The 14,900-nt window shown below is 52.6% G+C and overlaps 1 protein-coding gene across 1 annotated transcript; it reads right to left on the reverse strand.

Moving 5' to 3' along the window:
- Positions 1–2,494: 2,494 nt before the first annotated feature.
- CACNG1 (calcium voltage-gated channel auxiliary subunit gamma 1) lies at positions 2,495–14,630 on the reverse strand. The gene is made up of 4 exons (XM_024761227.1): positions 14,396–14,630; positions 4,389–4,463; positions 3,156–3,293; positions 2,495–2,721 (listed from the first exon to the last, which is right to left on the reverse strand). Exons 1-4 carry the CDS (start codon positions 14,628–14,630, stop codon positions 2,495–2,497), a joined length of 675 nt encoding a protein of 224 aa, XP_024616995.1.
- Positions 14,631–14,900: the final 270 nt, after the last annotated feature.

A 14,900-nucleotide genomic window follows, 5' to 3' on the forward strand; every position in this document is an offset into this window, starting at 1 on the left:
GGCCGACCCCCGTCTGCAGAGCAGTTCCAGGCCTGCTTACATGTCTCTCGAAAGAGCTAGACGCTGGGAAACCAAAGTATTCTGCGATGGATATTCAGTGGATATTCCACTCAGAGCGATTTTGGCTGCTAAAAATACAGCTATCTAGGTGGAAATACAAAACGCACACCAGTCTAATTCCCCTAAAAGTAATGATAATAATAAAAACAATAATACTGGAGTCCAAAATGGAGTTTGTGGGACGACAGCATCCTTCTTACTCACGAAACCGTGGCCCCAACTCCCAGGCTGGCGTGGACTCTGATCTCCTAGCCGCTCATCCGGAGCAAGTCGCTCTCAGGCTCTACCTGTGCGTCCTCGGGACGCGTCCCGCCCTTGGCTGCAGGACCAAGCAGCCTCCTCTGGGCCTCGCCTGCCACCCGCCCTTCTCGGCAGCGCCCACCCTCTGATGTCACCCCTGCTCTCCTTGACCCTTTCGGCTTCACAGCCACGCACGGGGCATGTGCATGTTCCCTGACTCAAAAGCAGGCTGGGCTGGGCTCTGTCGGCCCCTCCAAGCGCAGCCCGGAGCCCTGAGATGTCAGAGGGCGATCTTCACCAGCCCCACCACGGTGGCTACCCAGACGCCCCAGCCTCCGGCTCCTCCCTTCTAAATTGTTCTCAGCAGGACGATCGAGTTGCTTTCCTCTCACTTTACAGATGCGAACAGTTAGGGGTTAATAAGCTGGCTGGTGAGAGTAGTTACTTCAGTGACTGGCCTGACGTTGCAGGCCAGTCTTAACCCAGCCTGGAAGCAGGAATTAGCCATCGGAGGGGTGTGGCTGTGTCTTGGTGGACTCGCTCCTGGACCAGATTCCAGCCAGGCCAATCCCAGCCCTCCTCTCCATGCCACCTTGGCCTAGAACGACGCGAACAGACACTAACACAGTTCCTAACAGCTCAAGGCCGCACCCCTAGGATGACCCCAGCCCCCCTTGAAGTGTCTGCCTGAGAAAATTCAAGGTTGCCTGAAGAGTTTGCTGTTTGTTCCAGCCAACACCCGAGGACAGGGCCCTCGTCTCCGAGCCTCTGTGAGCGGGTCAGCGCCTAACTTGGATCATCTCCAGTTCACACAGCCCCTTCCAGCCCTTCGCGACCTTTGGCTTCTCTGACTCTGTGCGGCCCTCCTCACCCCTCCCTCACTCACCCTTTAAACCTCCCGGTCACCTCTGTGCACACAGTTGAGTTCAACTCATCCCAGACTCTTCCTGCTGCAGTAGTGCCTTACTGATTAAGACCTGTCCTGACCACTTTAACTGTGGCCTTGTTTATCTTTGGCAGTTCTGATAAAACCTTGCTTATGGACACTGAAATTTGCATTTCATGAAATTTTCACATCACAAAATCTTTTTCTTCTTTCGATTTTTCTTAACTATTTAAAACTATAGAAACCATTCTTAGCAGGCAATGGGCCCCAGGTTGACCCACGGCCAGTGGTTTGCTGCCCCTTCTCTGCAAGAAAGGTGTTGACATGGACCCCTGGTGCACGGTGAAGGTAAAGGGCAGAGGGGTCCTCTCTGCCCACCGTGTCTGACTTATCATCTCTGAGGGCTGGCCAAGTACGGTGAGGTTTGAAGGCGCAAGGGTGTAAATTATGAAACTCCAGTGGCCCTATGTGTCTAGCTGCTAAGCCCTCCTTCCTGATGTTCATTGCAACAAAAATCCAGTGTCTGAAATCAGACCCTTGCAGCTGCGCGGCTGGAGTGCCGTGTTAGCACTGGGATGCCTAGCGTGCCGGGAGCTCTGGAAATAACCCTCTGTATTTTTAACACCCTTGGCTAGTCAGAGCACCTCTGGTTTCTCCCAAAGACAACCCCAGGGCCCAGAGTTACCAACTGGAATTCAGAACCTCTAAGTCTCACTGCTAAGCAGACCCTCTGTCCCTCTCATCCCCACAAAAGTCCTCAACATCCCCGGGGGCTATGCCTTCACTTCCCCTGCTGGGTCAAGGGGCCCCTGGGCTGTGGTCAGGAACCCAACAATTTCTTCGCAAGGCCAAGGAAAAAGCAAGTTTTTGAAGAGGTTTTATTTCAAACCACAGAGTCTAACCAGTTAAAAACTGCTTGTTGGGTCTCCCAGAAGCCAAGGAGGGGCTGTTCGGGTCACCAGGAAGGAGAGAGGGTCTGGCCATTCGCACAGCTGGACGCCCAGAACAGGTAGATGGCCCAAAGAGGACCATCTACCGATAAGTCAGTGGGCTTATCGAGGACAGCCGGGCCCTCCAGCAGGAGGTCGGGCCTCTCCAGGCACCTGTACACCTGCCTTCCACCTGCACGGGGCAGGTCTGGGCCACCGCCAATTGTGGGCTTCACCACCCAGAGAAGTGCTCAGACAGGGCGAGCAGCTGTGCTGCGGGGGAAGGGGCAGGTGGGAACGGGGAGAAGTAACGCTCCTGCCTCCTTCTCAAACGTTCTGGGCTGGGCTCGGCTTCCTTGGGGACAGGGGCCCAGGAGGGCTAGTGCTCGGGGTCGGCGTCCATGCAGGACTCCCAGGGGTTCTGGGGCATCCGCGGCAGGGAGAAGAGCAGGAGAGCCAGGCCGCCGAGGAAGAGGAGGCCGAAGGCCGCGCAGGCGCAGGCGAAGGACCAGGAGTAATAGTACTTGATCCAGACGGTGTCCTCGCTGTCTATCATGCGCTTCACCGACTGCCGTGTGACCTCCACCGAGACGAAGATGCAGAGACCTGGGGGCAGAGCTGGACTCAGGGCCCCGGGCGCCCCCCGCCCCGCGTCAGCTGGGGCTTCCGCGTGGGCTTCAAGGTGGAGACCCCGCCGGGGGAGGGGCGGGGGCATGAAACGGCCCCGAGACCGAGGTCCCGATCGGGAAGCTGCAGAAGTGCGCCCTTTCGTTCCTTCTTCCCTTAGCACTATTTTAAAGTCAATTAAAATTTTTGTTAGTAATTAGCATCCTCCCCGCCTTGAGGATTGTCTTGGTAAGAAATGGACAGATTGCCGAGATCTGCCCCCTCCCGGCCCACCAGCCCTGGCGGAAGCCCTGGGCAAGCTTGCCCCTGGGTGGAGCTTGGGAATCTGTCCACACCCGGGCCCCAGGTAGGCATGAGAACGGGGTCGAAGCATCCCCCCAGACCCGGCACCCGGACAGGAGCCCCCATCCTACCCGCAAAGGTGTAGAACATGGACGCTGGCCTCAGCAGGTAGTCACGCTTCTTCCCGAAGGACAGGAGCACGCAGATGGTTCCCGCGATGGTGAAGCCCAGGCTGAAGACTGCGATGGCCGCGGCCGAGATGCTATACTCTGTGGCACACAAGGGGGCAGGGATGCCGGGACCTCAGAGGGGCCTCATCCCCTGCACATTTCGTCACCACTGGCTGTGTCTGCAGCCAGGTAAGTGAGTACCACATTCTACTATTCCCTTTTCCCAGGTGAGAAAACTGAGGTCCGAGAGATTAAATCACTCCTTCAGAGTCGCACAGTGGCTAAGGGGTGGGACCAGGATGTGCACACGACCTGATTCCTTCTGGCAGGTCAGGCACCAAACTGAAGTTCCTCCCTCCAGGGGCAGAGGCCTCGGAAGGAAGCGTGAGATTTGCGGCTGGAGACCTTTCTGGAGCAGAAACCTTCCTCCGAGTGTCAGGGCAGAAGGTGGCACTCAGGCTGGCGTGGTCTGTCCTGGGACTGACAAGCAGCCTCTGGACGGATGACGGAGTGTGGCTTGTTACAGAGCTCGGTGCCCAAGAGGATCTGCGTGTGTGTGTGTCAGAGTGTGTGCACCTGTGCGTTGTGTGCATGCGTGTGTGTTTGCACGTGTGTGTGCATACCCATGCCGTGTGCAGTCTTCTGTACACAAGCACATGCGGGTCTCTACTCAGTCCAGGGGGTGCCTCCGAGCTCGGTGGTTCCCACAAGGCCCACCAGGGCACGTGTGCCTCAGGGGCCCTCACGCATCTGCCCCAGTCCCCACCTTCTGCTTCTCGGGGAGTGACTTATAGGTGAGGGAGGGACTCAGACAGACTCCCCGCACACTCTGAGCTACCAGCCCTGCAGACCATCACAGGGTCTTGCGTCCTTGTTCCATTGTCAGAGCTCCTGGGACAGTGGCGTCCCTTGGGCTCTGTGGGGAAATGGACTCCTTCTGCCCTTTGGGAGCTACCAGGCAAGTCTCTTTCACAAACTCGCCCGAGCCCTGATGCAGGGACGCTCAGCGTGCCTGGAGATGCGTGATGCTGTCTCGGGGGCGCAGCGGGTGACCAGGCTGCTGCTCAGATGCATCGGGAGGGGCTGCTTGTCATCAAGATCCGGAAGTCGGGGCATTTGCACCCGTGATTTTCCGGTTCAGCAGCGCGACGGGAGCCACGTTTCCTCCCCTCCTTGCTCTCCACACGGGCTCACCTTTCTGAGTGGTAACTTCGAAGATCTCCGAGCTCTCGCCTGGGTTAAAATGCCTGAAGTAGGAACAGTTTTTCTCTGCAAAGGAGGGAGACGGCCTATGAGTTGAGAGAAAGGGCTGCAGCCGGGGCAGGAGCTCAGCTGAGAGAGGGTGGGTGCAGTCCCCCAGGGGGCTTCTGCTCCCCAAACCCTGACTCGGGGCTGAAACAAACATCTTTCACTAACCCTTAGACCAAAACGCTGGTAGGAAAGAGGGTTGCATAAGAGGCTGGGAGATCATCAGGGAGCGGAGGCTGACTGAGTCCAGGGGGCACAGAGCACTGGGGTACTGAGCCCATTAGGCAGACAGGGAAACTGAGGCCCAGAGATCAAGTCATGTGTTAGGGGGTACAGGACCCATGGTCAAGCAAGGGCCAAACAGTGGTTCTCAGCCAGGGCTGATTCTGCCCCCAGAGGACACTGGGCGGTGTCTGGAGACATTTTTATGTCACAACTGGGCAGGGCTTCTACCGGCATCCAGTGGGTAGAGGCCCGGGATGTGCTGAGCATCCTACCATGTACAGGACAGCCTCCTACAGCACAGAATTACAGGTCCCCAAATGTCAGTAGTGGTGAGTCAGTAGTGGTTCACATCCAGTCTAGGGCTGGGTTTCTTATCTGCATCTAGGCCCACCCTGAGGCACTGGGTGTGACCTGGGAAGCAAAGTGTTTTTCAAGAACTTTCCAAGAGATTCTGGTGTTCAGCCAGGTTTAGAAGTCTGGCTCTCGGCCCCTTGAAATGCCCTTCAAAGGGCTTTTCTGAGTGGGCCCTCTATATGGACTTGGGTGAAGGGCAGAGAACCTCTACCTGAGGGCCAAACGTGATCAAAAGCTCATTTCATTGGGCCTTCAATGCCTGTAGCCATAGAAACAGCCCAGATAAGACCTCCCCAGGTGAGCTGCTTCCCCACCCGATTAGTGTCAGAAAAGCCATAGAAGATCTGTGTTGGCAGTAGGACCAAAAATATGGATTTGATAGGGAGCAGAGGAAGAACTCAGAACAAAGAAATTCACACTGATTTTCAATATAATTTCTCTTCCATTCTTCTCCTTTAATCTCTTATAACTAGATATACGGTAAAATCAAAGGATAGTCTTATTGCTTATTGAATACAGTTTAATATTCTATACTCTTGATTTAGGAAGTAGATGAATGGGTTATTTTATACTATTTTGTTTCTTTAAAAAAAAAAACTAAATTAGGTTGCTTTTTATTTCTGTGAGGCCCTTCATTGAATTCTTTTTCCTGCGGATCCTTGAACCTCAATAGAAAAACATCTCTGCTCCTAGTTTATATGGCGTCTAGTTTGTGCATCCATTTCTTTACCTACATTCAAATGATCACCGGGTGTTTGATGCCTAGTTTCTTTTGGAAACAAACCTGAGGTTTGCGAAGTCATAGCTTTCATTGGGGTCCAGGCTTCCGTCTGCCTGACCTGTATAACCTTGTTCCACTGAAGCCTGTGGCCTCCATTTCCCCTCCCCCAATGTCAGGGTTACTTCTGCTCCCCTAAGTCCAGGAAGAGAGTGACCCCGGGAGATGGAGCCTGGTTTAGCAGCAGTAAATGTTCCATGAGGTAAACAGCCTTTTCTTTGAGCTTCTATATTTAAATCACTTTCCTTTCGAGCTGAGTTGCCTGGGGTGTGTGACTGCTGCTGGTGATTCAGGAGTGATGCTGTGCTTTTCTCTCTCACAGCTTCTGCTGTTACTTTAAAGCATAATGGAACCCTCTTACATTTGTTAGATTAGTAGCTATAGATTCTCTTGAATCCCTGCTTCAAAATGGCTCGTGAGAAGTTACAGGTCTCCTCATGTCTCCCTCTGGACGGAGGGTAACTTCTGTTTCCTTCTTTAAAAGCCAATCTTGGTCATCATTGAAAACACCCTGAAAAGAACTGACAGAATTCAAGTGTGTTTCATGGTCAGTTCCCTCCCTGACGACGCAGAAGCCAAGTTAAAAGCGTTCATTCAGCACGCAAGGCCCGGAGATAAAGGCCCATCGGAAGCCCGGCCAAGGCCCAGCTGTCTGGCAGGTCTGCGTTGCCGCGGCTCCTCTTGCACAGGTAGTGTTCGGGGTGTCGGCCCCCCGCCAGACAAACACCAGGCTCCTGGGGGAGCCACCCTGCAGACTCGGGGGTGGGGACGTGGGCCCAGGTTCAGTCTTCCCCTCCCTCCCCTCCTCTCTCCAATGCTCTCTGGGGGCGCTGGGGGGCACCCACGCAGGGTACCTGGAAGCCTCAGCTTCTCTTTCATGTGGCTGGTCCTCGGGCTTGAGGATGGGTGAGCCAACCCCGTCTGCTCTCTTGGACTTAGCACACGAGGAAGGCCAGCGGCCTCTGAACCAGGAGAAGCGTCTGCTGCACGGCCCCGTGGCTGCCCGTTGGAGACCACAGCCCCTTTGCGGTCCCGTTCGGGATAAATCAGCTCGGGCACCTGCCAGTGTCACTCAAGAACTGCCCAGGGTCCTGTTGGGATGGGCAGTCCCCGCCCCCGCCCCTTAGCCTGGGTGCTGTCTGGGTGAACCGCATCAAGGGCAACTTGAAAAGGAAGGACGTTTGAGATGGGCCTGCGTGGGTAGCGGGCGGGAGGGAGAGACCGCATGCAGACTGTGAGCCTTCTCGCCTCTGCCTCTCTGACGTCCCTCTGCCCCCTGCGCCCGGTCTACATCCCACCTGCTCAGCACCTGCAGCTGTGCCTCATGGGCTCCAGCCCCTTCACTGGGCAGAAGGGGCAAGTGCTTTGGACCAAGTTGGCAGAGATACCAGCACTGGGGTGGTGACCTGGGACCAGAATTGAGCACCGAGGCTCCTCCGGCCTCCTTGCGTCTGCAAATGGCTCACGGTGATTTTAATATTTGTATTTCTTTTTTTCTGTGTTTCAGAAATGTCTACCATGGACAGTCATAAGGCTCAGTGACCTAACATCTTTAAGTGGATTATTCCTTTAAAAAATGTCGTAAATCAGTTATTGGGGTTGGGCTATTCTGCTCACCAAAGATTCTGATTAAGGGAGGGCCTGACTATGCAGAACCATATCTGCCAATTTCAGAGAACTAGAACAGAAGGCACATTTAGCTCCAAGCTGAACTGGAGTTAATATAGATCTTTCTCTGATAGTTGGAACAGCTTGTATGATTAGGGGATGCCTCTGGGTTATCACTGAGAATGTATCAACCCAATGCTGGTTGATGCAGACTTTAATACATTAAAAAAACCCAAAAAAACCCACCTCGTTGATTTGCACAAAACCAAGGGAACGAGTGCTCTGGGGGTCAGAAGAAACGTTTCACCCACTTGTTACTTGCATCAGTGCCAGGGTTGTCTTCACCCTTTTTGTAAAAGAAGTTCTTGATGCTCCCGATTAGTGGTTGCTCTGTGCTCTGTGTTCCCCCGTCCCTCTGATTGAAAGGCGTTGGAGAAATGCTCAAGACCTGACCCCAGGGCCTCAGAGCATTGCTGTTGTATGGGGGAGAAGTCTAGTTATGGCCAGTCTCCAGCATGGGCTCCTGCGGATGGGAAAGGGAGCCTCTGAGATTCTTGGGGTCACAGGAGTGTCGTGTTCTTTCATTTGGGCTCCAGTCCAGCCCCACGTACTAGGAGAGAAGATGGGCCACCAGAGAAACTGGGCACTGCTGCTGCCTTGTGCTCAAGAGGCAGAGTCGGAAAAGAAAGAACATTCCACCCAGCCCAAGGGCGAGGGATGACCCTTCTGAGGACTCACTGGGCTTGCAGACAAGCAGCTCTTCTGACAACTGGGAAGCCCCTGCTCTCACTCTGGAGACACTGGAACTGACCTCAGATACTGATGCTGTGCATGGCAGTCCTTCGAAGACTCGCGGTCAGTGGAAAACCCAAATTAGACAATTTGTGTCCTCAGAGCCTCCAGCTTTCTGTGGCTGAGTGCGACCTTGAAAAGCTTCCTCTATTTCACCAGCTCTCGATGCAGCTTCCTCTAAATCACGTCATGTCAAAGTTGGTATCTAATGTGTTTGCTTGGGTCAGCAGCTTTTCGGAACGGTGTTTGTACGTGCGGTGGAGGGTGTGGGGAGGGACTTCAGAGCAAAGAAACTCTGGATTTGAGACTTTAGCCTCAGAAAGACGCCTCTGAGCCTCAGTTTTCTCACACAGAGAATGAGGACCCTCTGTAGAATCCAAGTCTCCTCACCGGGTGGTTGTAATAAGTGGTATAATGTAGCAACTAAGGTGAATTCTAGGTGTATGGGTCCTGGCTGCTCTGCCATGGTAACTGTGTGACCTCGGTCAAGCTACTCAACTTCTTCGTCCCTTGTTTTCTTTATCTGTAAGATTGGCTGATGATAATAGAATGGACCTTGTCAAGGATTTTGTGAGGATCTGATGATTCTGATTACTGTCTATCTGTCTATCTATCATCATCTGTCATCCCACTGTCCTCTGGCCTCCATGGTTTCTAGCAAAAATAAGCTGTTTAATCTTACTAAGAATGTCTTGTACGTGATGAGTTGCTTACAAAATTCTGTGTCTTTATCTTTCCATGGTTTGATCACGATGTACCTGGGTATGAATTTACCCTGCTTGGAGTTCATTAAGCTTCATGAATTTATAGGTTAATGTTTTTCATCAGATTTGGAAAACTTTCAGCCATTATTTTCCACGTAACCTTCCTGCTCCTCCCCCGCCCCCATCTCTCTCCCTCTCCCTCTTTCTGAGACTGCTATTATGCATATGTTAATACATTTGATACTGTCCCACAGGTCTCTGAGGCTCTGTTCATTCTTCTTCATTTTCCTTCCCTGTCTGTTCCTTAGACTAGCTAATCTCAATGGACCTATCTTCTGGTTCACTGGGTTTTTTCTTCTATCTGCTATATAATCCCTCTAGTGAATTTTTCATTTCAGCTGTTGTACTTCAAAACTTCGGAATTTCTCTTGGGTCTTTTAAAAATCGTTTATATCTCTTTATTGATATTCCCTATTTCATGAGATATCATTCTCATCTTCATTTTAGTTCTTTAAACATGATTTCTTTCAGTTCTTTGTATCTAAAATAGCTGATTTAAAATCTTTATCTAGTAAGTCCAATATCGGGGCCTCCTTAAGGATCTATTGGCTGCATCCTCCATCCCGACCCCCACCCCATGTATGTGCCATGCTGTTTTAGTTCTTTGCATGCCTGGTAAGTTTTTTAATTTAAAATTTAAAACTCAACATTTTAAACAATATAATCTAGCAACGCTGGAAATTAGATGCCCACCCTTCCCCAGGGTTTGCTCCTGTGGCTGTTGGTTACTGTTGCTTGTTAAATGATATTTCTGAATTAATTTTGTGAAGTCTGTATTCACGTACAGCCACTGAAATCTCTGCTCAATTAGTTTTGTGGTCAGCTCACAGAGATTTCCTAAAATGCTTGGAACCAACACATCTCCCAGTCTTTACTGAGGGGCTTTGTGCTAAGCAGAGGACCAAGCACTCAGCTAAATAGCCTACATTTCTGCCTTAGTCTTTTTTTTCTTTCCCTCCCTCCCTCCCTCCCTTCCCTTCCTTCCTTCCTTCCTTTCCTCCTTCCTTCCTCTCTCTCTCTCTCTCTCTCTTTCTCTCTTTCTTTCTTTCTTTTCTCACACAGCTGTTGGTTTTCAAGGCTATGAAAGAGTCGGGGAGGGGAGAACAGGAATAGTGCACATGAAGACACCACAAAGCTCATTGTTTCCACTGAGATTCACCAATTTTTCTTGAATAAGCACTTGCTGGATTGCTGCAAGACTGGTTAATTTCTAGAGTTCTGAAAAAGTTTATTCTGACCATTTTGGCAAATGTTCTCATTGTTTTTATGGAGAAGAGGAGTTTTGGAGGTACTTACCCTGTCATTTATTCTGATGTCATCCAAAGTTAATATATGTAAGGCACTTAAAAAAACAATGTTTGGGGGACTTCCCTGGTGGTCCAGTGGTTGAGAATCTGCCTTCCAATGCAGGCGACACAGGTTGGATCCCTGGTCAAGGAACTAAGATCCCACATGCCGCGGGGCAACTAAGCCCATGTGCTGCAACTACTGAGCCCTCACGCCTCAAGTGGAGAGCCCATGTGCCGCAAACTATAGAGCCCACGCGCTCTGGAGCCTGCACGCCACTAGAGAGCCTGCTTGCCACAACGAAGATCCCATGTGCTGCAACTAAGACCCAACGCTGACGAAAATAAATAAATTAATTAATTAAATAAGTATTTCGAAAAAAAACCAAACAATGTTTGGTAGATAGTGCTATGTTTGTATTTGCAGTTGTTGATGTTGTTGTTAATAAATGAGAGAACACAAATGAACTCTGTTCCTCCCTCTGGAAAAGAGTGATCCAACAGAACACAGGAAGGATGGGTGGGGAAGGAAAAAGATGTCCACTTGCAGAGAAAGGAGGAAAGAAGGCAGGAATACACTTCGGAAGCTTGTTGGGGGTAAGGCAGTGCTCACAAGTATGGAAGGTATGATTCTCTCCGGACCAGGATAAGACAGCCTGGAGACAGACTCTGCTCAGGCTCAAAGCCAAACCATGCTGGCTCGTCCCCCGTGGCTGGTCCACTCGCCTCCCTCCTGCCTGTCTCTCCTTGTATAGACTCACCTCACCTCTGTCTTCTTCTGCTCTGTAAACTCACCAGGCTTTGAAAGGCTGGCGCCAAGGACAGGTGGACAGGGCCTTAACAGTGCGTTCCCATGCATGGTCCCTGGAGACTCTGCCCTGCCCTGCCCTGCACAGCGGGGTTGGCTGGATGAGGCACCTGTTTATGGGTGTGCTCCGCAGTGGCTGAGGGGCGTGGGCATCTGGGCTATGTGATACCCTTCAAGCACATGTCCATGCCTGTTAAAGCCCTCAGGCCTGGGACTTGGTGTTTCCAAGAGAGCTGGGTGTTTATGAGTCTTCCGGGTAGAAGCAAGCAGGGCAGGGGTTTCCTGGAGCCAGCAGGAGGCGAATGAAGACAAAGGAGAATCTAGTAAGTCCAATATCGGGGCCTCCTTAAGGATCTATTGGCTGCATCCTCCATCCCGACCCCCACCCCATGTATGTGCCATGCTGTTTTAGTTCTTTGCATGCCTGGTAAGTTTTTTAATTTAAAATTTAAAACTCAACATTTTAAACAATATAATCTAGCAACGCTGGAAATTAGATGCCCACCCTTCCCCAGGGTTTGCTCCTGTGGCTGTTGGTTACTGTTGCTTGTTAAATGATATTTCTGAATTAATTTTGTGAAGTCTGTATTCACGTACAGCCACTGAAATCTCTGCTCAATTAGTTTTGTGGTCAGCTCACAGAGATTTCCTAAAATGCTTGGAACCAACACATCTCCCAGTCTTTACTGAGGGGCTTTGTGCTAAGCAGAGGACCAAGCACTCAGCTAAATAGCCTACATTTCTGCCTTAGTCTTTTTTTTCTTTCCCTCCCTCCCTCCCTCCCTTCCCTTCCTTCCTTCCTTCCTTTCCTCCTTCCTTCCTCTCTCTCTCTCTCTCTCTCTTTCTCTCTTTCTTTCTTTCTTTTCTCACACAGCTGTTGGTTTTCAAGGCTATGAAAGAGTCGGGGAGGGGAGAACAGGAATAGTGCACATGAAGACACCACAAAGCTCATTGTTTCCACTGAGATTCACCAATTTTTCTTGAATAAGCACTTGCTGGATTGCTGCAAGACTGGTTAATTTCTAGAGTTCTGAAAAAGTTTATTCTGACCATTTTGGCAAATGTTCTCATTGTTTTTATGGAGAAGAGGAGTTTTGGAGGTACTTACCCTGTCATTTATTCTGATGTCATCCAAAGTTAATATATGTAAGGCACTTAAAAAAACAATGTTTGGGGGACTTCCCTGGTGGTCCAGTGGTTGAGAATCTGCCTTCCAATGCAGGCGACACAGGTTGGATCCCTGGTCAAGGAACTAAGATCCCACATGCCGCGGGGCAACTAAGCCCATGTGCTGCAACTACTGAGCCCTCACGCCTCAAGTGGAGAGCCCATGTGCCGCAAACTATAGAGCCCACGCGCTCTGGAGCCTGCACGCCACTAGAGAGCCTGCTTGCCACAACGAAGATCCCATGTGCTGCAACTAAGACCCAACGCTGACGAAAATAAATAAATTAATTAATTAAATAAGTATTTCGAAAAAAAACCAAACAATGTTTGGTAGATAGTGCTATGTTTGTATTTGCAGTTGTTGATGTTGTTGTTAATAAATGAGAGAACACAAATGAACTCTGTTCCTCCCTCTGGAAAAGAGTGATCCAACAGAACACAGGAAGGATGGGTGGGGAAGGAAAAAGATGTCCACTTGCAGAGAAAGGAGGAAAGAAGGCAGGAATACACTTCGGAAGCTTGTTGGGGGTAAGGCAGTGCTCACAAGTATGGAAGGTATGATTCTCTCCGGACCAGGATAAGACAGCCTGGAGACAGACTCTGCTCAGGCTCAAAGCCAAACCATGCTGGCTCGTCCCCCGTGGCTGGTCCACTCGCCTCCCTCCTGCCTGTCTCTCCTTGTATAGACTCACCTCACCTCTGTCTTCTTCTGCTCTGTAAACTCACCAGGCTTTGAAAGGCTGGCGCCAAGGACAGGTGGACAGGGCCTTAACAGTGCGTTCCCATGCATGGTCCCTGGAGACTCTGCCCTGCCCTGCCCTGCACAGCGGGGTTGGCTGGATGAGGCACCTGTTTATGGGTGTGCTCCGCAGTGGCTGAGGGGCGTGGGCATCTGGGCTATGTGATACCCTTCAAGCACATGTCCATGCCTGTTAAAGCCCTCAGGCCTGGGACTTGGTGTTTCCAAGAGAGCTGGGTGTTTATGAGTCTTCCGGGTAGAAGCAAGCAGGGCAGGGGTTTCCTGGAGCCAGCAGGAGGCGAATGAAGACAAAGGAGCCAAGTGGCGGAAAGGGGTTTGGGCACATTCCTCCCCACGTGGACCGCAAGATCTTCGGGGACTTAGCAGTGACTTTCTTGAAGGTAAGGGCTCCAGGAACAGCCCGTCTGATAACAGGGAGAATAATTCTGAAAACCAGGTGGGATGCTGCACTCACCCTGGTCCACTGTCACCTTGGAGTGACAGCTGTAAGCACTGGAAGGGACTTTATGTTGCTGAGCCCAAGATCCGTATTTTATAGGAAGAAGCAGAGGCTGTGATGGGCTTTGTCAAGCCACATGGTCCTTTGGGGGTCGTGGCCTCTGATTCCCTGCACAAGCCTCTTTCCTCAGCACCCACTCTATTTGCTATGAACGGGGAGGGCTCCATGTCTGCAGAACAGACTAGTCACTCTCACACCAGGTGTTCTGGCGAAAGAACTCTCCTTCAACGTGCGCTTCACTCACATGGTAGGAAATCGAGGACGGCATTTAAATCACAGTGGAAGGAAACACTTTCTAATTCCGAAGGGGTCCTAGGCCAGGGAGGGTGCGCAGAAGGACCCACAGTTCTGGCAAAAAGGCAGGTGGCTGGTCCACAGCCGGGTCCTGCCTCACAAACATGCGAGCTGTGCCGTTGATCACGGCCCGTGCCCAGGAGGGACTCCCACTTGGGTTCATGCTCTGCTCTTGCCGTCTTGAAATTCTTAATAATCAGGACAAGGAGTCATGCATTTTCATTTTGCACAGGGCCCTGTAAACTCTGTGGCGATCCTGTCTACACTGCAGCCTGGAGGCTGGAGAATGAAGCCCCCCCTCCCCCGCGCCGGGGGTCCCTTTCACCTGAGGACAGAGGCCTGTGTTTGCAGGGAGAGGGTGGGACCGGGCGCAACCGGAGCCTTAGTCTGGCTTCTTTCCTGAGCCTCTGTCCGCCCATCCAGACCTCCGCCCTGGGCGCCGAGCCCCGAGCCCCAGCCGGACGCAACTGCCTGCAGCCGGACGCCCTCAATGCCAGGCCGGCGCGGGCCACCAGCTGAACCGCACACCGCCCCGCTCGCGCCCCCGGGCCCACGGGCGGGCGGCCTTCCCCGGAGGGACCGGGACGGGCGGGAGGGGGGCTGGGGAGGGTACGTTACCCCCAGGCAGGGTGATGGGTCCGCAGCTCCTGTCCCTGCCGTCGCCCGGGACGATCCGCTTGGTGCAAATCCGCCAGAGGCCGAAGTGTGCCGCCTGGCAGCTGGCGTTGCGGTGCTCCGCGCGGGGGCTCAGCACGGCCCAGTGGTCGGTCACCACGGCCACCAGCGCCAGCACGATCCCCGCCAGGACGCAGAGGAGGGTCAGGCGGACCTTCAGGGCCTTGGTCTGGGACATGGCGGCCACGGAGCGGCGGGCGCTGGGGCAGGCCCGGCGGCCGCGTCCTCCCGGGCAGGTGGCGGTCGCGCCGGGGCGGCGGCAGCTGTTCAGTGTGCCCGGCGGGGCCGGAGGGGGCCGGCCGTGGGCGGAGGGGCGCTGGCCGGGCTGAGCAGCTGCCCAGACGTGTCAGCAGCCTGCGGAAGCTTCTATTAATGCCCATCCCGGCGCCTCGCCGAGGACGGCTGCTCCTCGGGTTTCAGGGCCGTCTTCGCTCCTGGCGCCAGAAGC

The sequence above is a fragment of the Neophocaena asiaeorientalis genome, unplaced genomic scaffold, assembly GCF_003031525.2.
Source record: "Neophocaena asiaeorientalis asiaeorientalis breed wild unplaced genomic scaffold, Neophocaena_asiaeorientalis_V1.1 scaffold30, whole genome shotgun sequence".
NCBI classification, from domain to species: Eukaryota; Metazoa; Chordata; class Mammalia; order Artiodactyla; family Phocoenidae; genus Neophocaena; species Neophocaena asiaeorientalis.